This window comes from Grammomys surdaster, unplaced genomic scaffold (genome assembly GCF_004785775.1).
Source record: "Grammomys surdaster isolate TR1022 unplaced genomic scaffold, NIH_TR_1.0 126248, whole genome shotgun sequence".
In the NCBI taxonomy this organism is placed as follows: Eukaryota; Metazoa; Chordata; class Mammalia; order Rodentia; family Muridae; genus Grammomys; species Grammomys surdaster.
The window spans coordinates 5,556,598-5,581,551 of record NW_021621048.1 but is presented as its reverse complement, the minus strand read 5'-3'; the positions used below and the strand labels follow the sequence as shown (position 1 = coordinate 5,581,551).

The window sequence follows — 24,954 nt, the reverse complement described above, 5'->3', positions numbered from 1 at the left end:
CCTTCGTAAAAATTTAAATCTCCATGTAAATTTTTTGGTCTTTAGAATTAATTTTTTCTATTATATAGAAATATTAGTGTCCATTTAAGTTGGCTTGTTTGAAAACTGTAGAAAATATAGTCCATAATTTAGATTATTTCACTGTCAGGTACTTTAAAACAAAGTATTATAGAGGTCCCCGTGCCCCCCCCCCCGTGGGGGGGTTATAACTATATTTATATTCTAGCAGTTACATGGACTTAATTGAGCTGAGACAGCTTAAGATATAGTTTATGTGTGTCTTATACTGTGAGCCAATATCCCTTTGCTTTTCTCAGTGTTACTTGCCAACTTCGTGCTTCTTGGGGACTGGTGAAGGAGAAGTCTAGAGCAGCTTATGAATACATAAGCTGAGTCATTTCTGCCTGACACATTAGTCAATGTCTAAAATTAATTTGGAATCTTTATTAAAGATTTTATTTTCAGATTTATAAAAAAAATTATTTCTATGAATGCAACCAATAAAGTGACTTAATAAACAGTTACTCATATCTTTTTGGCTTAAATATTGGAAGATTAGCATTACAGAAGGTAGGCACCTCTCCATGTCCCATGCTTTAGTATAGAAATTCATTCACTAATGGCTTTACAATATTTTCCATTGGTTGATAATATATAAGCAGGATTACATGTTAGGAATTCTAAACTAATTTTGAAATGTGCTTCAAAGGGATGTTGCCTCATTAAAGGTCAGATTTAGTAAAAACTGTCTGGTATGTGCGTATTAGAAACACAGGAATTTAGATGGGTCTTTTATTAAATCAGATCTTAAATTTGTTAGTTTTGCAGTTTTGTAAATTAAAGTTATGGTTATAACTTTTCTATATCATTATGAAAGTGACTGTATTAGGAATAGTTTCTCTTGAAACAGACATAGTGTATACATTTTTAGATGGCTGTAACATGCAAATTGTAAGTTGGCTGATTTTACGTATTTGTAGCTATCCAATTAGTTGTGATTTATAATTTTACCTTCTGGCATTTTGAAAATAATGTTAAGTGGCATTTAGAAAATTGACTCTATTACTGTCAGGCTGTCTTGTGGCTTCCCACACTCCTTCACCTCTCCTTCCTTCCCGTTCCTCTGCCCTCACTATCCATTCCCTCTTAATGCTCAAGGCCTTTAGTGTGTGCTCCACATTACTTTTTTGATATTATAAAATCTGTTAGCAGAATGTTTTTTTTTTAACTGCACCATTATAGTAACTAAAGACAGGAGTAGTTTTATATAGGGATATGTCTGAATCCATTTTCTTTAACTGTGTTGTTGTTGTAGGAATTTACTCGCCCTGATACACCGAATGATAGAATTTGTTGTACGTGAAGGGCCAATGTTTGAAGCTATGATTATGAACAGAGAAATCAACAATCCTATGTTCAGGTGTGCTTCTTTTGTTAATGGTAATAAATCTATAACAAATTTAGTGTTAACTATGTTTAAGGGCATAAGTACATTGACATTACTATACAACATTACCATCCACCCATTCGTTTCCAGACATCTTTCCATCTTCCAGAAACTCTATACCCAGAACCCATGTGGTTTCGAGAGAGTTAAGAGTGTCCTTTGGCTGCCGTTTGCTTGCATGAGCTAATGCACACATACAAATAAATAAGTGATATATATCCAAGAATAAAATTCTAAAAAAAAACCAAGATTTTTTCAGGATAAAGTGAGTCTTAGTAGTTAGACCAGAATGTGCTTAGTATTATGTATAGTATTATGCTTTTCAATGAAAGAGTCGTAGGCAAGTTAGAAATGAGCAAAGTAGTTTGAAAGGAAATCATCTGAATTGCTTTATCTAAGACATTAATTTAAATGTTACATGGGGTAAAGGTTTTTCAAATTTACATACTGAAAGAAGTCTTTGTAATATTCTAATCTTGAGTTTTATAAAAAACAGCTATGCCAAGTATGGTGTGGTGTTGTATATACCTTTAACCTGAGGACTTGGGAGGCAGATGGATCTCTTGGAGTTTGAGGGCAACTTGTTGGAGTACATCCTGAGTTCCAGGGCAGTCATGGCTACATAGACCCTGTCTCAAACAAAAATTAAAAAAAAAAAAAATCTAAAAACAGTCGTATAACTCAGTGAGAAGCATGCATTTTGGGTGTTCATATTAGTTTGTAAGACAAGTCTGGGGTTGGGGAAAGGTGGATGTCATAGAAGGTGAGAGGACCCTTTTTCCTACTCTCTTGCCTCAGAATCTTTGCTTTTGTTCTTTACAAGTAAGGAGGCAATAGTATTTGTTCTATTTAATTGATAGTAGCACTTTTTTTTTTAATTGAATAGGCTGACAAGTAGCTGGTTTAATATAGGCACTAAAGTAGATAGATAGCTCTCTCCTGAAGAATATGGTGTTTAATGTTTTTGTTTCTTTTGTTTAGGTTCTTATTTGAAAACCAGACACCAGCCCATGTTTACTACAGGTGGAAGCTTTATTCTATTCTGCAGGCAAGTAGGAACAATTACTCTGTTGACTTTAACTGTGAGGTTTAGACTGTTCAAATAACGTTCTGGGTGTTATTAGGGAGATTCTCCAACGAAATGGCGGACAGAAGATTTTCGAATGTTCAAAAATGGATCCTTTTGGAGGCCACCACCATTAAATCCATACCTTCATGGGATGTCAGAGGAGCAAGAGACAGAAGCATTTGTAGAAGAGCCTAGTAAGAAGGGAGCACTCAAGGAAGAGTAAGATTTTTTCTCTTATGTATTCAGGAAAGTTGCTTTAATGGTTGCTTTCATTAGTGTCTTGCTGTAACTATTTCAGCTGTAAGATAAAATGGTATTTTCACTTTGAAATGTTTTATTTATACTTTATGATTTAGACATCTTGGGTAAACATAGTGGAAAATACAGTTATCTTGTTGACCTCGACCTCTTCTGATGAAATTAGTGATCATCTCTTAAACACAATTGAGCTCTTTCTCTAGCATTGCAGTACTTAAAATTCTTACGGAAATTATATAGAGGCTCTTAGAATTCCTGCCAGAATGCGAGGTAAAAGAAGAAAAGTTAGTGTGTAGCTAGTTGGGTCATGCATTGGCTATGCAAGGTTTTCCATAGAGTTTGTGTATGTAGTGGTTCTGAGATGGCAGCTAGGAAACTAATATTAGTGCTCACTGGTGAGATGGCTCACCTAATAAGAGCACTTGCTGCTCTTGCTGAGGACCAGCACCTACATGGTGGCCCACAACCATCTATCTGTACCTCCAGGTCTAGGGATGCAGTGTCCTCGGTAGGACTTTGTAGGCGCCACATATACATGTTGTGCATGTTCCTTCACACGTGGAAGTCAAACACACAAACATAAAATGCAAATTAAATCTTACAAAAAAATTAGTGCTTGCTCAGAAATGGTATACTGAGTTATCCATATTTTTAAAAAAGCAGATGTACTTAAGTATTTAGAAATTCTTTTTTTTTTGGTTTTTCGAGACAGGGTTTCTCTGTGTAGCCCTGGCTGTCCTGGAACTCACTCTGTAGACCAGGCTGGCCTCGAACTCAGAAATCCACCTGCCTCTGCCTCCCAAGTGCTGGGATTAAAGGCGTGCGCCACCACCGCCCGGCTAGAAATTCTTAATATCTCATGAAAAATGTTTGCTAAAAGATTTTAATATGGGGGCCGGAGAGATGACTTAGTGGTAAAGAGCACTGGCAGTTCTTCCAAAGGACCCTGGTTCAATTCCCTGCACCCATATGGCTTTAATTCCAGTTCTAGGGGGATCTGACACTCTCATACAGACGTATGAGCAGGAAGGACAGCAATGTACAGAAAATAAATAAATAAATAAATAAGACTTTAGCACATAATGTTAAATAGTTCCTTGTAAAGTGTGTGAGGCTTAATACCCGCTGCATCATTGCATTGTTGGTGACAGTGGTTGATAGTGGACTCCTTCAGCTGTTGAGTGTATTTGTTCTTCAGGTTTATGATCATTACATTAGCTGCAGACCCAGTCCTTGGTCTAGATCTAGCTCTCTCCTGGTTTTGTAAATAAAGGTTAAGGTTCTGACTATATTGACTTACTATATTTTGTGTTTTGGGCATACTTTATGGCATAAATGTGAAGGTTAGGGGACAATTGCAGGACTCTGTTTTGTTGTCTTTTTAGGGTTTTTTGTTTTTGTTTTTTGTTTGTTTTGTTTTTGTTTTTTTTTTTTTTTGCTCCCTCACCTTGGGTCCTAGAGATGAAACTGAGGTTATCAGGCTTGGAGGTGAGTGCCTTTCCTGTTGTGCCATCTTGCCTTCCACGTAAATAAAGTTTTATTGAAACACAATGATGCTCATTTCTTTATATGTATGTAAGAGTGCCTTGGAGTTATAGCAGTAGAGGAACTGTCTTACAGAGACTCTGTGGCCTGCAGGACCTAAAATATTTATGTTTTCCTTACAGAAAAAGCTTATCTTACTTTAATTCCTTGTAAAAATGCTAAAGTAATACTTCTTTCAAAGGAAGGATGTGGAGAACTTGGAAGTTTTCTGTTTTAAGTGGGGATATTAAGAATGAAATACTTTTGGAGACTTTAAAAAAATAACCGTAACTTAAAATTTACTTATTTTAAGTTTTAAAAAGGTCACTGGAATATTGTATTAATTTTTTTAAAAAGTATTCTTCTTTATATAAGTTCTTTAAAAAATTGTAACCAGTTTGGGGAATGTAAGAAAACTCAGTCGTTAAAATCATTTTATCAGAGTGGGTTTTAAACTAGTTTTTGTGAGGTGAAAATGCTAACTGGTGTGCTAGAGCAACGGCCGTGAGAAGCTAGTCTGTGAGCAGTAATCATTGGGACATTTAGGATGTTAGGTTTAAATACTTATAAGTGGAAATTTATATTCAGACAGCGGGATAAATTGGAAGAAATCTTGCGAGGATTAACTCCAAGGAAAAACGATATTGGAGATGCCATGGTTTTCTGTCTTAATAATGCTGAAGCTGCTGAAGAAATAGTGGATTGCATTACTGAGTCGTTGTCCATCTTAAAGACTCCTCTTCCCAAGAAGGTAATAGAAGTGATTTTTCTTCCTGAACATTAGTTAAGAGAAGGGGGGATAGTAATTGACTTTAAATTGGACCTTTTTAAAAATATAAAAAGTTCTTTTTGACATAAAGAGTTTGATGACATCTTTTCTATATCATCTTACTTTTCTTCTGTCTGACAAACTGGTTGAAATGTAAAGAAATTGTTAACAGATTGTATTCTTGCAAAAGTCATGATTGTAATGATGTTGGGTCAGTAGTTACTATTAATTGTCGCTAAACTTAGCTTCTGCCACTGCTTCACAGTATGAATGTACAGGATTTTTTCTAGATATGCTATTGGGTAGGGTTTTCATCTTACCTTATTTTGTATTACAGATTGCCAGATTATATTTGGTTTCTGATGTTTTATACAACTCTTCAGCCAAAGTTGCCAATGCTTCATATTACAGGAAATTGTAAGTATAAGATACGAGCTGATCCTCTTGAAGTAATGTATTTAAAGAATGAGGAGACCAAAAAAAGAGGGAGGTTCTTTTAGCATTCTTCATTAATAGGAAGTAATTTTAGAGGTTGTTGAGACGGCTCAGTGGGTTAAGGTGCTTGCTGTGCTAGCCTTGAGACAGTTTGACCTTGGGACTCGTAGGAAATAGATGACTCCATAAAGTTGTCTTTTAACCTGACTTCAACCCCAGCCCCACAATAGTAATAATAAATAAAAAGTTTTAAAGATTATTTTAACCTACTCATTTAGTAGAGTTTTTAAACAAGTAAATTCAAGGTTTATTCAACTAATAAATCAGTGTAAGCTAAATTAGCAGTTTTTTTGAAAACTTTTTTTTTTCAACTTTTTTTTTTTTTTTTAAAGATTTATTTATTTATTTATTTTATTAGTACACTGTCGCTGTCTTCGGACACACCAGAAGAGGGCATCCAATCTCATTACGGATGGTTGTGAGCCACCATGTGGTTGCTGGGATTTGAACTCAGGACCTCTGGAAGAGCAGTCAGTGCTCTTAACCGCTGAGCCATCTCTCCAGCCCTTTTTTCAACTTTTTAAAATGACATTTGTGTGTGTGTGTGTGTGTGTGAGCATGGACCATGACCTACACAGGACAGCTTGTATGATTGAGTCTCCTTTCACCCCACAGGGCCCAGGTATTGAACTCAAGTTGTTCATCTTGGCAGTAGGTGTTTTTATCCACTGAGCCATGTTGCTGGTCATTATTTTATCTTTTTTTCATATTGAGCTAAAGTCTCACTTTAGTCCAGATTGCTTAGAACTTACTATGCAGCCCAGACTGACCTTGAACTTGTGGCAGTCTTCTTACCCTAACCTTCCAGGTGCTGAGATTTTTAGTATGAACCATGCTTATATGGTATTTATTTCTTAAATATCGACGGTAGAACAAATGGGTGGTGTTTAAAAAAAATGAAAACTACATTATTTTGCCTATTTAGCTACTTTATAATAATCATAAATAGTACAATAAATAATGATGTATAAAAACACCCAAAGCTTTAATATCATTGTTTTCTTTTTAAATCACTGTATTAATTTTTTAAAAAAGATTTGTTTTTATTTTTTCCATATGAGTGCTTTGCCTGGATATATTATGTGTGCACATGTGTGCCTAGTGCCCATGTAGGTTAGAAAGTGTCAGATCCCCTGGAATTGTACTTGTGATCTGTCATGTTGGTACTGGGAGCTGAATGAACCCAATGTTCTAAACAGCTATCTCTCCAGCCCTATTCAGTGATTTTCCTTGTTCTTGTTTGCTAAAGCAGGAGGGAGTGTAGTGGACATCATAATTCATAGGTAAAGCTTCAGTTTCACAGAGCTCGCCTTCTGTGCTTGTTAAATGATCAGGCTCAGGGAAAGGAATTGACTCTAAAAGGAAATCAGAATTGTGGCCTGGGCTGAGAATTGTACCCAGTTGTTTAGTGTTTTCCTGGCATGGGTTTGATCCAGTGCCACTCACACACAGGTGTGATGCTGCACACTGTGATCCTGGCAGTCCAGAGGTAGAGACATGGAGATTGGTAGCTCAAGTCATTCTAGCTAAGCTATATAGTGAGAAAGTAGCTGAGGACTGATTAGCATTTCTGTCCCATAAATTCTCAACTATGGAGTCTGTCTGATTCTTCTCTCTTCAGCCCCATCCATAACACTTTTTATTGATATAAATATATTTTATAATATATCTAGAAGCAGACTGGGACCACTTTGTTGGCTGCTTGCCCATGCTGCCATTGTCTGGCCAGAATTATAATAGCAGTCTCCTAACTGGTTTTCCCTCTTCTACACCCTGGTCTGTTCTCTATACAGCAGTCCAGGTGATCTTTGAAAAAATAAGTCATTATCTAGGTATAGGTGGAGTTCAGTTGGTAGAATACTATCTACTGTGTCCAAAGCTCTTGGGTTTGATCCACAGCACTGTAAAAAATGAGGTGTGGTGGGAGGATAAATTCAAGGTTATCCTTGACTACATAGCAAGTCCTAGTTAGCTTAGGCTACATATGTATGTCTATGTGTCTGTGTGAGTATGCATGTACGTGAGAACCCTACTTTCAATTCTGTTAACACTTTTTTGCCTTACCTACATCACTTACCTTTTAAGTTTGTTTTTTTATATGACACAAAGGGCCAGATGGCTAAATTCATCCTAAATATAAAATTGCTTGCAAAAGAAGGACACTGGTATTTTCAATTTTTTAATTTGCTTTATAAGAACAGGAGAGGTTTTCATTGGTGAGTTGGCTGAAGAGAATGTGATTTTTTAAAAAAAAAAAGTTCTGTTTTAAAGAATGTATTGTTTGAATTTCAGTTTTGAATCAAAGCTATGTCAGATATTTTCAGACCTCAATGCTACTTATCGTACAATTCAAGGCCATTTACAATCTGAAAACTTTAAGGTATGTATATTTTATTGTTTCTGCCCTAATGTGTGAAATGGAGGAGGGCATTAGAGGATTGTAAAAGAATGTACAACATGTGTAATATTTACAACTTGGACCTTTTCGGAATTACTCTGAAGTGTTTTTTTTTTTTAAAGCTTTTCTTATGTATATAAGTACACTGTAGCTACCAGAAGAGGGCATTGGATCCCATTATAGATGGTTGTGAGCCACTATGTAGTTGCTGGGAATTGAACTCAGGACTTCTAGAAGAGCAGCCAGTGCTCTTAATTGCTGAGCCATCTCTCCAGCCCCTTAAGTTTTTTTTAAATATTGAATTGTCAGGTAGCTTTTAGTTTTATGTTATTTAAATATTTTATTTAAAATTTCTTTAATGATTAATTAGTTTTAATTATGTATATGTGTCTCTATGTGGGTATATGCACATGGTGTTCAGGTCCCGACCCACAGGTGCAGGCCAGAGGCATAGGATTCCCTTGGAGTTGGAATTACAGGGAATTTTATGAGCCAGCTGATAGAGGTGCTGGAAGCTGAACTCAGGTCCTCATGCCTTATTTAAATGTTTCAATACTGTGTTTTTTCTTCTTCACATCCTGCAAAACATATTGAGAAAACTATTTGTTTTACAATGGTATATAACATTTGTCTGGATTGGAAACATATAGTTATTTATGGTTGTTTAGAAACTATCTTCAGGGCATTGGTGGCTCTAGTATGGCAAGTGGTTGTAATCTGTGGCCTCACATGCTGTGGTATAAGGCCTGGAGGTGCCACCTAACCCTGGGTCTGCTAAGGGACCCACCATGCTCGACTAGGGTGAGGATCTGAAACTGATAATGGAGGGCAGCAGCCAGCCACATCTTCCAGGATCTCAGGAGGGCCTGGTCTTTGAGAAGACTGAGTAGACTGGCTATCTACCACAGGATGCCACCAGAGGAGGATGGTCCTGTGAACCACAGTGTGAAGTGTGTCATTATGAAAACAGTGCCATTTAAGACACAGTTCTACACAGCTGTGTCTAGGTGCAGAACTAGGTAGAGATATGGTGGACGTCACTGGCTTCCCAGTTTGCAGATGGCAGCTTGAAGTGGACCACTGGCAGCTGACCAATGGTGGGGGCACAGAAGTGGCTTAAGAATGGACTTGGTAATGATTTGAAAATTTGATCTTCCAAGTTCTTCTGGAGTTGTGTAGAAGATGTAAAATTTAGGAGTGTGAGGAGTGCTGGATACTGCTTTTGTTTAGATCGTTAATATACATTCAAGATAGGTTATTAATAATTTTAATGAGCCACTTTCAAGGAAAATAAAGCCTGTTCAGTTTTTTTTTTTTTCAGTAACCTCTTAAAGATTGTGAGGCTGGGTGTGGTGGTGCACGCCTTTAATCCTAGCACTGGGGAGGCAGAGGCAGAAGGATCTCTGTGAGTTCAGCCCAGCCTTGTCTACAAAGCGAGAGTCTAGGATAGCCAGAGCTATTATACAGAGAAACTCTGCCTCAATCTCCACCCCACCACCATCACCACCACCACCACCACCACCAAAAAAAAGGGAAGAAAAGAAAAAGACAGAAAACCTTAAGCTGTAAACCAGTGTTAGGAAAGAGCCAGTTAAAGCCTGAGGTAGTAATTGAATAAATAAATACACTACTGTGGGGGAGATTTTGTTGAGAATATTTCTTTGGCTTGGGATCCCGTGACTCCATTACATAGGTATTCAAACAAATCCATTGGAACTTTTTTCATCTTAAATTCTGATTGTTATACTTTCTAGGAAAGTGTGGGAAGTGTACAAAGGAAAGTGTTAGCCAGGACCAGGAAGTGCTTCATTGGATCACAGTAGATTCAGAGTAAAGCTTGATTGCTTTGGTTTCTAGTGGTCAGGAAGTACTGTGAGATTGTTTTTCAGGATTTGGCTCATATACACTACTGACAATGTGAGAGTTGACCTTAATTTAAAACAAAAACAAAAAACCCAAAATTTTCCCCCTCTCCAGCATTTTTAGACCTTTATTATGTTTACTTGGAAGAAGCACTGATTTGCTTCAATTTAAAAATTTGAGAATGATATATGTAGTTAATTTTTTTAATTTGAAAAAAATATCTAGCAACTTATAGGAAAATCCGTGGTATTCCCATGAACTGAAGTTTGAGACATACTGTTTCAACTAGACATTAACTGGTTGCTTTCTATTAATTTAGCAACGGGTAATGACCTGTTTCAGAGCATGGGAAGATTGGGCAATTTATCCAGAACCATTTTTGATCAAACTTCAGAATATTTTCCTAGGACTTGTAAATATAATTGAAGAAAAGGAAACAGAGGTATGTATTCTGTACTTAAAATTTTTTCTGGGGGAGGGAGAATGTTACATATATAATATTTCTTTGTGAAAAATACCGTTTTGCCATTAAATAATCCATGAGTCAATCTTCCATATAAGACAGGGATTTTCACTGTGTTCTTAAGTGATAGTGACTGTTTTTTTAAATAACTTGAAAAGATTTATGATATATTAGGAAACAAATATTACATAGAAGCTCTTCAACTAACAAGGGAGCCTTCATAAACTTACTTTAAGTAAATCTCATCAAGTTAAAGATAAAGATACATTGAATACGTGTACCAGCATGACTGAATTTGAGAGCTTAGCCTAGCCTAGGATGAATTATCCTATAGCTAGGCAAAATGATCTAACAGGAAACCTAATTTTTCAAGAAAGTATTAATTATGACTTGTAAGTTACTGAACAACTGTGTTAAATATGGCTGCAATGCAACACTGTAGTTGTAGATGTTTACCCATGTGATCAGATGCTGTAGCTAAGTGCTACTGCCCAACATGAACATACCATACCATATAGAAAACATTTGGAGCACAGTTATTACTGAATTGTATTGCTTTGCACCATTGCAAATTTTTAAAAAGTGTAAGTCAAATCATCCTGAGTTGGGTGGGGATTGTGTCTATATAACAATTTCCATTGTGTTAAAGCTAGCTAAAAAAGTAAACATACACTTGGAATATGCAGCATGGTGGCATCAGATGTGTTTGTCATCATTCTCTTGCTGCTTTCCTCCTAAATAGTTTGTAAAGATTAGTTTCTGATAGTAATGCATGAGTCTCTCTGTTGGCCCGTTGAGATCATTCATGCTTGAGGTTATTATTTAGAATTGTTTTTTAATGGTAATAATTCTGATTGTTCATTGTTTTTTCAGTTCATTTGTTCTTGAGTTTCTCCTCTATTAGGATCAGGGCTTTGTTGGTTTATCAGGGTGATTGAAGAATTCTTTCCTGTCTTTTCTTTGTTTATCCAGTCCTTTCCTGAAATTTTTTTCATTCCTGGTTCTTGCAATTGAAACTGTTTTTATTTTCTTTTTTAACGAATGGAAGATTTTTTTTTTTAAAAAATTATTTATTGTTGCTCTCTTCAGACACACTAGAAGAGAGCATGGGAATCCCATTACAGATGGTTGTGAGCCACCATGTGGTTACTGGGAATTGAACTCTGGAAGAGTACTGACTGTTCTTAACAGCTGGCTTAGTGCTTGTGAACTGCCTTAGTTTATGCTTGTATTGTAATGTTTTTATTTTTCAGTTTTTAAAAGACACATTTGCTGGGTATAGCTCTCTTAGTTGGCAGTTTCAGAGCTTGATTTGTATCATTCCATGCTCTTCCGCTTTGAGGGGGGGGGTCACTGGGAGACGTATTACTCTGACTCGTCTGCCTTTGTAGGTGAGTTGACATGTTTTCCTTTACAGCTTTTACTGTTGCTTTGCTTTGTATTTTTGATGTCTTGGTTATGTATGCTACAGAGAGGTTCTTAATCTGCTCATATCTGTTGGAGTTTTCATCTGTTTGTTTAAAAAAAATCTGTGGATTTGTAAAATTTTCTTCTCCTTTATTTCATTGAATCGATTAGTTCCTGTGCTCTTTGTGCTCATCTCAGCTTTCTCACGGCCCGTGGATGATTTGATTTGGGCTCCTGGCCATGGATGGTTTAGAGGTCTTGAATATTTGTGGTCTTGATTGTTTATTCATTTGTTTCCCTTAATGAGTGCAATATTTCATCTACTTTGTCCTCCATACCTGATTCTTCTGCTTGATAGAGTCTGTTGGGGATGCTTCCTACTGTTTTGTTTTGCTTTAGATTTATTTTATGTGTATGAGTGTTTTGCCTACATGTGTGAATTCACAACTCACACATGCCTGGTGGGATCAGATCCTCTGGAAGTAAAATGACTGATGATTATGAGCCACCATGCGAGTGCTGGGAATCCAATTCAGGTTTTCTTGCAAGAGCAAGTCCTCTTAAGCATTAAGCCATCTTCCTAGTCTGCCTCCCCCTCCAAAAAAACTCCTACTCTAACCCTCCCAAAACCTTTTATTTTATTTATTTATTTACTTATTTTTACTTTTTAATCTTATAGCATGGGTAGGCATGTGCCTGCTACATACAGCTCTTGCGAAGCAGACAGAAGACAACCTCAGTATTCTTTAATCTTTCTTGTTCACTTTACTTAGTTCAGGGATTGAACTCAGATTATTAAGCCTATATGAGTGTTTAAATGAGCCATCTACTGTATATTTTATTTAATTCATTGAGGTTTTCATTTTGAACATTGTAAATTATTTTTACCCATATTGTTATTTTTCTTAACAATTTTTCTCTTTGTTGCTGACTCCTTTTTGGGCCTGGGTTGTATTATTCATTATTTGTATAAAAATTTTGCAAAATTTAGTTTCTTCTGACTTTTTTAACCTATATCAGTATCTTTCAGTTCCCTAGAAGAGGACTTTTTTTCCTCTTTCTCATGTTACTGTGTTGCAGCCTATGTAGTAGAGGAGTCTTACTGAGTCTTGCTTTTGAGGGCTCTGTCTCCCATAACATTTGACGAGCTTGAGGTAAATTGCTTTTGCAAGCTAGGGAGCTGTGCTTTGTGCAGCACATCTGATTCTACTCGTCTCCAGTATCATCATTTCACTTCCTTCAAGGATGTTTCTGACTCTATCCCTCACCAGTTGGTGAAGGGACAGCTACTCTTCTGCTGTCTTCTCAGACCCTTGTTTCAATTTCTTCAGTGTACAGTGTTTCTCTTCCATTGGTCTTTGTACATGTTCTTCTTTTTCTGGACTTTCTGTGTTACGGGATCTCAGGCTAAGTGTAACTTCAGGACACCTTTTGACTTCTTTAAGGGAAATTTAATTATTAAATAGTATAATAAGATGGTGATGTACATTGTTCTAACATTTTTTTTAAACAACAAAAACTTTTACTACTAAGCTCTGATAGACAGCTAAGCCTGATATTTTTCATCCTTGACTCACATGCTACTTGACTGAATAAGCATTTTAGTATATATTAGGTAAATAAATGTACAGATAGATGATTACTGCTTCTGCAGGCTGGATAATAAAGCATATATTTACATTGTGTCTGGAAATAAGGATATCCAGCCATGTTGCTATGTACTGGATTTTAAGTTATTCTAACAGTGAGAGACTTAAGTAAGTTAAAAAAAATACTACAGTAGTGCATGTCTCTATAGGATGTGCCAGATGATCTTGATGGTGCTCCCATTGAGGAAGAACTTGATGGTGCTCCTCTGGAAGATGTCGATGGAATTCCTATTGATGCTGCTCCCATTGATGATCTGGATGGCGTCCCTATAAAAAGTCTCGATGATGACCTGGATGGAGTGCCTTGTAAGTTTGGATTTTAAACATTATGACTAACAAGTTTAATTGCCAGAATGCCTCAAGTTTTTTACATGATGGTATGGAGAAATGCTTTAATTTTTGACTGTCAGATTACTCACCAGATTTCTGACATTTTAACATTTAGATATCTGTCAATGTTTGTGGCAAAGGAAAGGATTTTATTACAGTCATCTTTTTTGGGGACTTTCATCCTATAAGCAGGTTTTTCTTTTTGTTTCAGTTACCTGAAAGCTACAGGCAACACCTTGTTTGTTTTATAGTCATATGCCCAGTGTTACCTCTTCTGTTTGGTTTTTCTCCCCTTACCGCCGTATGCTTCACTTGTACCCAAGTTTTCTATGAAGTAGTTCCCCCACACTGATTTTTTGCCTTGCTGTTGATAAAGTTACTCACTGCCAACTCTGGTCTGCAAATATCAAATGGAAAGTTCAAACAATTCATAAATTGTAGCTATCATAATCCATTCTAACAGTTCTTTCATTTTTTTTTTTTTTTTTTACTTTTTTGGTATGCTTAATTTATAAAAGTATGTGTGGATAAGAAAACATAGTAAAAGTAAAATTCAGAGCTGGTCATAGGCTCAGGCATTTATTAGAGATCTTGGGATATGAGTAAAAGACTTTGCTCTGCTTAAAAATCTGGTCTCAAGCAAAACAGTGAGTTAATCATAATCCTTGTTTGTTCTTGATACTGTCAATATTTTCCTACATGTAGACTTATTTTTATTTGCCTTTTGCTAAACCCGTTAGTTTGAGTCATCTCCTGATATATTTAATAGCTTATCTTTTCTTCAATAGTGGATGCAACTGAAGACTCAAAGAAGAATGAGCCCATATTTAAAGTTGCCCCATCAAAATGGGAGGCTGTAGATGAATCTGAATTGGAAGCACAAGGTAAGTTGCAAACACTGAGCTTTTAAACAGTTGTGTACTGGGCTAGTGATGTCATTGAGTAGTATAGTACTTGCCTAGCATTTGCAAGGTTGGATCAACAGCACTTGGAAAGGGAAGGGTAAAAAATTGATTTGTTAAAATTATTGGTACCTTTGTATTTATGTGTGTTTGCCTTATGTGTAAAACTGTTGTTTTTAGCCTTCAGACTCAGCGTTGCCATGTTTTAGTCTCTCATAAGCATCCATTTATTGTTGATGCTCCTCTAATAGTGGAAGCTTTGAGAGTAATCAAATCAGTCTCCCTCCCTCCCTCTCTCTCTCTCTCTCTCTCTCTCTCTCTCTCTCTCATGCGCGCGCGCGCCCCCACACCCACACCATCTTTCAAGGCTAAGGAGGTTCAATAGGAAATGTAGATGGGAAGCAGTCTGCATTTGGAAATCTTAGAAGGCCAGTTTCAGAGAACTGAGCTTTGATCCTCCAATAATTCCTGTTAGATTGACCTTACACTTGCTTTTATCTTTATACTCACTTGGGCCCATATCTGTTACATCATTTCTGAATGTGCATATGGTATAAGGTATGAGAACAGAAGATGTGCGGCACCTTGAGTTGGCTGCTGGGAGAAGAGATGAGCTGAAATAAAAGCTCCTGCGATGCAAACTTCAGCTCTAAAGTTGGGTGTCTACTGTGTTTGTAGCAAAAATGGTGATTTACCTTACGGAATTCCATTCTCTTTTCTTTGTAGCGGTAACGACTTCTAAGTGGGAGTTATTTGACCAGCATGAAGAATCAGAAGAAGAAGAAAACCAAAAGTAAGAATCTTAAGTTTCAAACATACCCAGTTCCCTGCTCTTATACACTCCCTCTTTTACTAACAGGTTTGGTTGAAATGATGGTCCTTGGAGAAAATTTTCTTTAGTCTCCATCTCCCTCCCCCAGTGAATAGGGAAGAGCTTTGGTCTCTAGTCTTTACACTAGGCTTCCATCTTACTGTGTTTTCTACCTGCCTTAAAGCTACTATTTTATCAGTTGTATTTATTTCAAATCATTGTTACTAAATACTGCTTGAGATCCACAAAAAGTGATTTTTAAAATGTTAAGTGGGACGATTATACGCCTTTCCTTTTGCATAGTGCACTGCTATTTTGTTATTTTAAATGTAAACCTGTCAGAAGAACGAAGAGTGTATAAAGGGGAGCTTTGTGAGTATAAAGAAATTGAAATCTTGATAGTTTTCTCTTGTAATTGCTAGAGAATTATTTTTGCCTTTGACAGTGTGGTGGTAAGAAAATAATGTTTGTATCGATATATTTTAGGAAGCTTCATACTCCTTACAGTCATTGCTGTGAATATTGAATTTTACAATAGAAAGAGCTGGTATATAAAATATTAGAAAGAGCCTTTTGTTTTATGAAAATGAAATAGTCTTATTCTCAGATGGAAGAAGAAAAGGGGAAAGCCAGTTTGATGTCCTAGCACAGAATGTGCATTTGTGTGCACTCAGTAAAGCAAATGGACAGGTGGATTGCAAGGAGGTGTGCTCAGTCAGCCGTTTGTAGAACCTGATAGTATGTCTTCAGAGACGTTGGTGTGACTGGAACAGGTTAGAAATGATGAGGTACTTAGAAAGTAGAAGTGTGGCTTACCAATGGAGATAGCTCTCTGAAACTGCAAGGTACTAGATTTGAATGATTCGGTTTAGCTTGCTTTGGAACTGGTTTTGTTGACTTTTTATTTTATGTCCATGACCCCATCATTAACAATACCTCAAAATGTTAGTATTAAAATAGATACTGTACTTGTCAGATAATTCTTTTTAATTTACAATGAAGGGTAGAAAGTTCATGAAAGAACTCCAGATATAGTTAGGTTCATCTTATTTCTGAAAACATTAGGATTTTTGGCATAAAATTGATTTTTATGTTACTTATGAGTGTATTTTACTATTGATGTTGCAGTAATCATTGGTAGAAGCATAGGTCAGTAGAAATAGAATTCATATTTTTATTTTTCCTATAACTCCAAGTAAATTATGTTAATGTAAGCATAGGTTTATGAAACTACATTGCAAGAAACACTAATTTGCACATGGCTTTCTGGTCCTACAGATTTTCTTACAGCTTACTACTGCTCTCTAGTGGTTGGATAAAAAATATGAGGGCTACTTCATAAAACTGTTGTGTTTGCAGCAGAGATGGAATTTAAAATTAGTACTTGTAATACTTGAAGAGAAATGATAAAAAATAGTAGCATTTGTAATAAATTTAGTACAGATTTAGAATTTTGAATTTCCATTTTTCACAAAAGTATAGCAGGAAGCTCTATGGCTCAGAGGTTAAGAGCACTTGTTGCTCTTGAAGACCTGAGTTTTCATTCCTAATATGAGAATTGAAGTTCACACCCATTCTTAACTCAGTTCCAGGGGTTCCAACACCTGCTTCTGCTGACCATCGGCAACAGGCATGCACATGATATACACATGTGGATACAAGCAAAATACTCAACACACATAAGTTAAAATTCAGAAAAGGACAGACTTTATAAACATATATAAAAAAGAACTGAATGGGTCAACTGTAGTGTAATAGTTTTCTAATACTCAGACTTTATATAGTGCTTTATTCTAGTATAATGTGTTAAGCAGGTGGGATCCTTAAGTGTTGGATTGATTTTTGCTTTATAGTGGTTGTGATTTTAGTTTCTAAGGAAGGGAGAGGGAAACATTTGGCTTTGAAAACACAAGTCTTCGTAAGTTTACTGAGCTAAGGTGTGTGCAGCGCTCATCGGCTGGTCGTTACACGATGGTGCTGCACATCGCATTACCATGCGGAATTTACTAAAAGTCTGATTGCATTAGTATACTGAAGCTAAGCTTTTTCTGTAGAGGATATGTTTTTCAAAACTGTCTAAAAATATTACCTGACCAGATATTTGCAGAGTATGTTTTATAAATACTTTTATATTCTGCAATATCATTTAAATTCCACAAAAATGAAAAACAGATACCTAAGCTGAGAAATACGACGTTTTGTTTTCCCTGCTGTGACATGCAGTGTATCCTCTGTTTCCAAAGTCAGGAAGAAGAAAGTGAAGATGAAGAAGACACTCAGAGTTCCAAGTCAGAAGAACATCATTTGTATTCTAACCCAGTCAGAGAAGAGATGACCGAGTCTAAGTTCTCTAAATACTCCGAAATGAGTGAAGAAAAACGGGCTAAGCTTCGTGAAATTGAGGTTTGTATTGCATTCAAATCACAGCTACATTAGTGGCCTTTCACTTTCAATACCTGATTGACTCATTGCCATGGTTCTTTATATATCCTGTTTTCTCTGTGTAGAAGCCTCCATATGGACAACCCTCTGCCTCTTAGTTCACATGCCCCCTTTTCTTAGTGTTAGTCTTATCTTTGTCTCTAGATTTTCGACCTTTTGTGCTTCTGCTAGAGTAGTTGTTTTAGCATGCAAAAGACTTCAGTCCTTAGGGCTGAGTGGGGAGTAGGTTATAGAACTAAAGATTACATTCCGTAAAAGTATTTTTTCTTGATAATTGGGGTTATAATGTCAGTATAGGGCTGGGGAGATGACTCAGCGGGGAAAGGTGCTTGCCACCAAGTCTCTGGCCTGGGTTTGATGGCCATCACGCATTTCACAGACTCCAATTTGACTTCCACATGAATTCCTGTGGCATATATTTATGACACATACGTGTGTGCATGCACACACAAACACATACACAAATGTTTTTTAAAAATGACAGAATTGACTGCTTGCTTAACTTTTAAAATGTTGTTTTCTTATTAATGTAAAGAAAAAACCCCACATAAATGCTGAGTTTTTAGTTGTTAGCTGAGTTTATGAGCATTATCATTTTCAAATTCTATCTATGTGTGTATGTGTGGGCACACATACCTTACATCTGCACTGTGTATGACCTTTTGTAACCTGCTCTTTATCTCCTCCGCTCTCATAGTACCTATCTCATAATTGGGAAGATAATCAAATTCTAGGTTTAAAATACAGATTTTAGCTTCATCTTGGTGTTGCCTAAATTATTTCCCATTGTTACTCTGAGACAGTTAAGTCATGGAACAAAGTTTCATCACTGGTAGCAGATTTAAATTAAATTTAAATTAAACTCAGGGCTCACAAACTTGTTTCATGCTTTCTTACTTTGCTTCCCTGTCTCCTTATCAGTTTTTGTTTTAGAATCCAGTGACTTACTAGAGAACCTTTAAGTAAAGAATATAATTCTAAATTAGTTTCTCTAGGTAGTTTTGTTATGTTCTATACTTTATAATATAGTTTTTCTACTTGAAAGCTATTTCTTTCCCCAAATGCATCTTAATAAAAATACCTAATGTGATTAATAAAAACTAATGGGTTTGTAATATTTTCTACAAAAAATACTTGAAAACCTATAGCCATGTGTTGGGCTGACTAGATGTCACCTAGAGTGACACCTAGGCCAGTGCTATCTTTTCCTGTGCTGCTGTTCCTGGTTCTGCCAACAAGGGTGGGGGAGCAGGTGGCTAGGAGCCAAGTGGAAGGCCTGTTGTGGTGGTGGAGTTGAGCTTTTTCTGCATTTCCTTAACAAAAAAAAGGTTGCTGAAGTGAGAAGTGCCTGGTTGTGGTCCCAAGGCAGCAGGAATGACTAATAAGCCTTAACATGCACAATTTTCTTTTGTGTTGAGAAGTATGCTCATACTTTATGGGTATCTTAACTTATATTTGGGCCTTAGTTAGACCCTGTTATCAGAAACTTTTAATGTGGCATTTTATAATGGTTTCGAAAAATAATACTTTGAGTCATATTTGGTGGCAGATGCCTGTAATCCTTGCAATTGATAAACAGACACCAGGAATTACAAGTTTGATTCTTGGTTGGCCACATAATGAAATTCTTATCACAAAATAAAAAAGGCTGGGAGATAGTATGGTTCGTAAAGTGCTTGCCGTGTGATTTCAAGACCTGAGCTAGATTGCTAGAGCTCATGTGATACTGTGCACTTGGTGTGCACTGTGCATGTGCATGTGATACTGTGCATGTGCGTGTGCACTGTGCACGTGGTGTGGCAGCAGGAAATAGAAGTTGCCTCTGACCAGCCAGCCTGTCCTAATTGCTGAGCCCCAGGTCCCAGAGAGAGACTGTCTCAGAAACCCAGGTTGTAGCCATCCTGAGGAACAGTGTGGTTGACCTCAAGCCTACACACATACACATTAGAAGAAAATTCTCTCCTAACATTTACTTTACTGTTTACTTGGTTCTGGTTTCATACGGTGGTGAACTTGAGTGTTTGCATTGTCCTGCCTTTTTCCTCAACTTCAGAACCAAACTATCTTTTAAAGTGTATTCACTTTAAATTCATTAAAACATGAAAAGTGCAAAGGCTGATTTTAAGACTTTTGAAGGAAAAGATGGAGAGAACCTTAAATCTATGGTTTATAGAACCCTGCTGTGGAAATTAGTCAGAAAAAGGACAATAATCAAAGAACATACAAGATACAGTCCTGAGTTCAAACACTGAAAATACTTCTTTAATTTGTAGGACAAGAGAGGATTATGACATTTCTCCAATGCACAGGCTTCATTTCTCAAATTCTTTAGTAGCAGATAGTCCATTTAAACAATCTGTCGAGTCAGATAAAGTAGAGTGAGGTGTTAGCTGGCTGAGATCTTCTCACCTTCTCCTAAGGGAAACACCCCTGAACCAATGTGGAATGGCCATGTGCTTCTCTTCTCTCCCGCCACTTTCCTGTTACATTTCAAGAACATCTAAACTCCTGTTAGAGAGAGGCAGTTTTTAATTTTAATAATTTTGTAATGTTTGTTTGTGTGTGTGCGTGCACGCCTAGGGGCATGGTGAGAGAGGAGAAAGCCTGTGTGGAAGTTAGAGGATAACTTTCAGGGGTCAGTTCTTATACCGTGCTGAGGCAGGGTCTTGTTATTTTTGCCATACTGTATGCTCCAGGATAAATGACTAGCAAGCTTCTCAGTGATTGTCCAATCTGCCTCACGTAGTGCTAGGAGGGCTAGCATTACAGACATGGGTCATTGGGTCACCATGTTCAGTATTTAATTATGGTTTCTAGGGTTGAGCTCAGGTTGTCAGGTTTACATGACATTGAGTTTATCTTCTGAGCCATCTTTCCAACCCCAGTTGTCTTACTTTAGAATTTATCATGACTTTATTCTCTTTGAAAAGTTTTAAAATTATATGTATTATTTGTATATGTGTCACATGTGGATGTCACAGCAGTCAAATGGAAGTCAAAACAACTTGTGGTTGTTTCTTTTAGCCATATAGGTTCTTGGGATCAAACAGGTCAGCAGGCTTGGCACAGGCACCTTTACCTACTGAGCCATCTCACTGGCCCCACAGTTAGCTCTTTTAATGGTTTTCACAGAATTGTAAAACAAATTTTAGTCAGGCATAGTGATGCATACCTGTCATTACAGCACCCAGGAGGGTTACAAGTTTGAAGTCAGTCTGGAATACATTGCAAGACATTGTCTCCAGGAGTAAAGAGTGATCAAAATATTTAAATCTCCAGTAAAATATGAAAGTTTACCCTTTCTTGTATTTTCTTTCTCTGTTACTGAGTTTTGTAAAGTTGGGTGATTATTTTTTAGGGGGTAGGTAGAGGTGGGTATAGACTTTTAGATTGTTACCCATTGCAAGTGTGTGTGAATCTGTGAGCTCTGTGTATGTTTAGCCAGAAATCTTAGGATGAATATATAAAGTGGTCTACTAGCATGCTACAGGGGCTGTTTATCATATGAACCTTAGGTCATTCTAAGTGATTTTCATTTTAAGAAATATAATAAGAAATTCTGATCTTTTTAAAGTCAGTATTAGCTTTAAAATCCCAGCACTTGGGAGACAGAGGCAGGAGGATCTCTGAGTTTAAGGCTAGCCTGGTCTACAGAGCAAGTTCCAGAGCAGCTAAGGCACAGTTACATAGAGAAATCCTGTCTTGAAAAAGCAACCAAACAAAACAAAACCCCATAGTGTCAGTATTTACTCTTATTGTTTTAAAGGTACATTCTGAGTATGGTTTAACCCTTTGTGTTTTGATGGTCAGTATTTACACTGTGCTGTAAATAGAATAGAGCCTTCACACTGTGCATCTGTGTATTTTGTTCTAAGGAGCTGTAACTAGAACACCATTGTTTTTATTGTTGCTTTTAACCTATTTTCCGGTTGTATCTTGCTGACTCTTAAATCTTGCTCTAAATATGCTTGCCTGTACCTTACCACTTTCTTCTAATTCTTAATTAGATAATACATTCATTGTTAACTGTTAGGTGAACACATATGTTCTTGCTGGTGTTTGATAGCCTGAATTTTGTGTGGTAGGCTTGTCTGACAGACTTTCTATTGAGATTATATTTTGGCTGAGCCCTAATGCTTGAAAAACTGTGACAAAATTCTTATTTAAAATGTCTTATTTCACAGCTAAAAGTTATGAAGTTTCAAGATGAATTGGAATCTGGAAAGAGACCTAAAAAACCAGGCCAAAGCTTCCAGGAGCAAGTAGAACACTACAGAGATAAACTGCTACAGCGAGTAAGGAATAACTTTATTCAGTAGTATGCATTACCAGAGTTATGTAATTTGGCTTTGTAGACTGTTGGGATAACAGCATTCCAGATGATAGCCTTTGATGCATAAACATTGAATGACGATTATAAAGACTTTATTCTGGATACTACCCATAGATTAGGCAATCTTGTTAAGAACGTACTTTCAGAACTGGAAAAACCCTATGGGAAGACATTACATTGATGATAGCAAAAACCCATCAATTCTAGGAAGTCACACAGGTGAAGGTGGAGATGAGATTTGGGAAGTACTATTGGGAAATTCATCTCCAAGAAGGTGTAGTAAAAGGTAGAACACCTACCACGTCCAGGACATCTGGGCTTCAGTACAGTGAATGTCCGGAGCACCAGAACAAGGGCCCCATATGGTGCCTGTTGAAATGAACAGGACTTCTGTTGGAACTGCTGTTTTATCTGTTCCTTGGCCATTATTACAGTGGTAATAACAGTATCAAACAAGAAAGGGCATGCCCAAGAGCTTACAGTTACAGAGTTGGTGGCAGGGAGCTGCCTTAGGTAAAATGACTGTCAAGCTGTGCAGACTGATGGGACCCATGCCATTCTCTGCTGTGTGCCACAAGGGTTTTCTCTAGTGGATCATAGCTAGTGTTAGTATTTTTGCTCTGTGGTATTAAATCAGAATAAATAAGTCAGTTTAAAATAGTTTAACTGTAGTATAGTTTCTATAAAATGTGCAGTCAATCAGAAAATAATTTTTATCATTCAGGAAAATGTATACTACACATCCTTAAGGGAAGTTGGTCTCTTTACTTCGATGTAGTTGAAAAAAAAAAAAGATAAATGAGATTTACAGTATGGTCCTGGCTGTCTGTACCCCTGAGTCCCTTTAGCCATGGTATAGGGTTATTAGTCTGCGTGGTAAAAAGGGATAGATAATACATCAGTTACAAGTTTAGTCTCCTGTGTGCCATGACTGTTAATTGGAGACAAGATTGTGTTTTTAGAAGGCATATGTTGAAGGTCAGCTAACTGTGGTCTTTGTAAATAAATTTACTAGAACATAGCTATGCCTCTTCACCTAGGTATTTTCTGTGTGGTTTTCTTGTTGCTGTGGTGTAGTTGAGCAGCTGTTAGAGGATTGTCTATGATCCAGAAGACACAGTGGGTTCTTTTGGTCTGGCTCTGTAGAAAAGATTGCCAGTGTGTAGTTACAAGATTTTTTCCCCCGCTTTTTAAAAATGAGAAAGTTAATTCAGCATTTTTGATGCATGCCAGTCATACATTCCCTTTCTGTTGTTAGAGAACTAAGCTGGCTCAGTCTCTTCAGGCACTACTTTAATTCCATCATTAATAGAAATTAGGATTTTTGTTGGGAAGTGGCAGTTAGGAGAAGTAGAGACAAGTAGTTATTTTTCTGGTTTATATAATTATGACATGTAATCAGTTTGTAAGTTAGGATTAAATTTTTTATAGTTATTTTAATAAAATCTTTGGTAAGAACTCATTAAGTGAGCCTGCTATATATAGGCAGAATTGCTTTTCTTCAGTCTGTGTTGGGAAGGTCATTATGTTAGCTTTTTCTGATGTGTTTGTTTCTTCCCTTCCCATCTTCCTCTTTCCTTCCCTCCCTTCCTACTTCCCCCTCCCTCCCATTTTGATGTGGTAGGAATGAAGGGACAGGAGCTCTTTGACTAAGTTCCTTACTATCTAGTGTGACTGTGGTTATTGTGCTTGACCTTTCTGAGTCTAGCATTCCATATCTAGATTGAGAGGAACAGTGTTGTAAAGGATCATGTGATGATTTGGTATATGGGAAATTGTTACCATAGTATTTGGACCTTGATAAACATAATGATGATGATAATGATGATTTAGTTGATAAGAAATGACTAGTTGCCTGAAAGGGTAGATATTTTTTGAAAATGAGATCATCCTTTAATTAGTATTTTAAAAATTCCTAGAAGAAAAAATATGGTTAAATACATGGGATAGACTAGAATGATAATCTTTTTAAGCAACTTAATATTTTATTTTAAAAAACAAATAGGAGAAGGAGAAAGAATTAGAAAGAGAACGAGAAAGAGACAAAAAAGATAAAGAAAAATTGGAATCTCGATCCAAAGACAAGAAGGAAAAGGATGAATGTACTCCAACGAGAAAAGAAAGGTATGGTATATGGTAGTTAATCTGCTTTATTTTAAGATTTGGAGTGTTGTTTGATTTTGAAGTATTTCAGTTATCAGTAACAATGTAGTTTTCACAATAGACATGTTTGGCTTCTGCCTGTAGGAGGCAGAGTTAGCTGAGACTCAGGGCCGTTAGTTGCCACTTGGCCTAAGTAATTAGGACATCATCTCTTTACTTGGTTCATATGGTATCCTTAGCCTTAATTCACTGCAGGAATTCAGTTACGCTATTGGGTATCAACCTTGCAGCTTAAATAACAGCTTGTTATATATCTCCTGTTGCTGCCACTGTAAGCATCTTGTTTTCTGTTTTGAAAGGAGATTAGAAGAGACTGTGACTTGCTTATCATGTCAAATCATTTGTTTCAACTTTTCTCTTTTGAGTTTTTTAACTTTCTTAACTTTTAACCTGTTTAGTTGTGGTGGTGGTGGTAGTATATACCTGCCACTGTGCTCCTGTGGAGTCAGATGACACTTGTGGGGGTTGGTTCTTTCCTTCTGCCATATAGGTCCCAGAAGATCAAAATCAGTCACAGAGTTCAATGATGGTGGTGGTGGTGCTGGTGATGATGATGATGATGGTGGTGGTGGTGCTGGTGGTGCTGGTGCTGGTGGTGCTGGTGGTGCTGGTGGTGCTGGTGGTGCTGGTG

The 24,954-nt window shown here is 36.9% G+C and overlaps 1 protein-coding gene across 4 annotated transcripts in view; it reads left to right on the top strand.

Annotated features, from left to right (window-relative positions):
- Positions 1-24,954, top strand: part of U2surp (U2 snRNP associated SURP domain containing) — a 53,822-nt gene that overhangs the window by 25,572 nt on the left and 3,296 nt on the right. For all 4 annotated transcript variants that reach the window (XM_028758942.1, XM_028758941.1, XM_028758944.1 and 1 more), the window contains 13 exons: positions 1,316-1,420; positions 2,429-2,495; positions 2,572-2,735; positions 4,887-5,049; positions 5,405-5,484; positions 7,855-7,942; positions 10,143-10,265; positions 13,492-13,648; positions 14,461-14,556; positions 15,301-15,367; positions 17,629-17,788; positions 22,012-22,122; positions 24,166-24,284. In XM_028758942.1, coding sequence (XP_028614775.1) covers positions 1,316-1,420; positions 2,429-2,495; positions 2,572-2,735; positions 4,887-5,049; positions 5,405-5,484; positions 7,855-7,942; positions 10,143-10,265; positions 13,492-13,648; positions 14,461-14,556; positions 15,301-15,367; positions 17,629-17,788; positions 22,012-22,122; positions 24,166-24,284 — 1,500 coding nt within the window. The remainder of the gene's footprint in view (positions 1-1,315; positions 1,421-2,428; positions 2,496-2,571; positions 2,736-4,886; positions 5,050-5,404; positions 5,485-7,854; positions 7,943-10,142; positions 10,266-13,491; positions 13,649-14,460; positions 14,557-15,300; positions 15,368-17,628; positions 17,789-22,011; positions 22,123-24,165; positions 24,285-24,954) is intronic.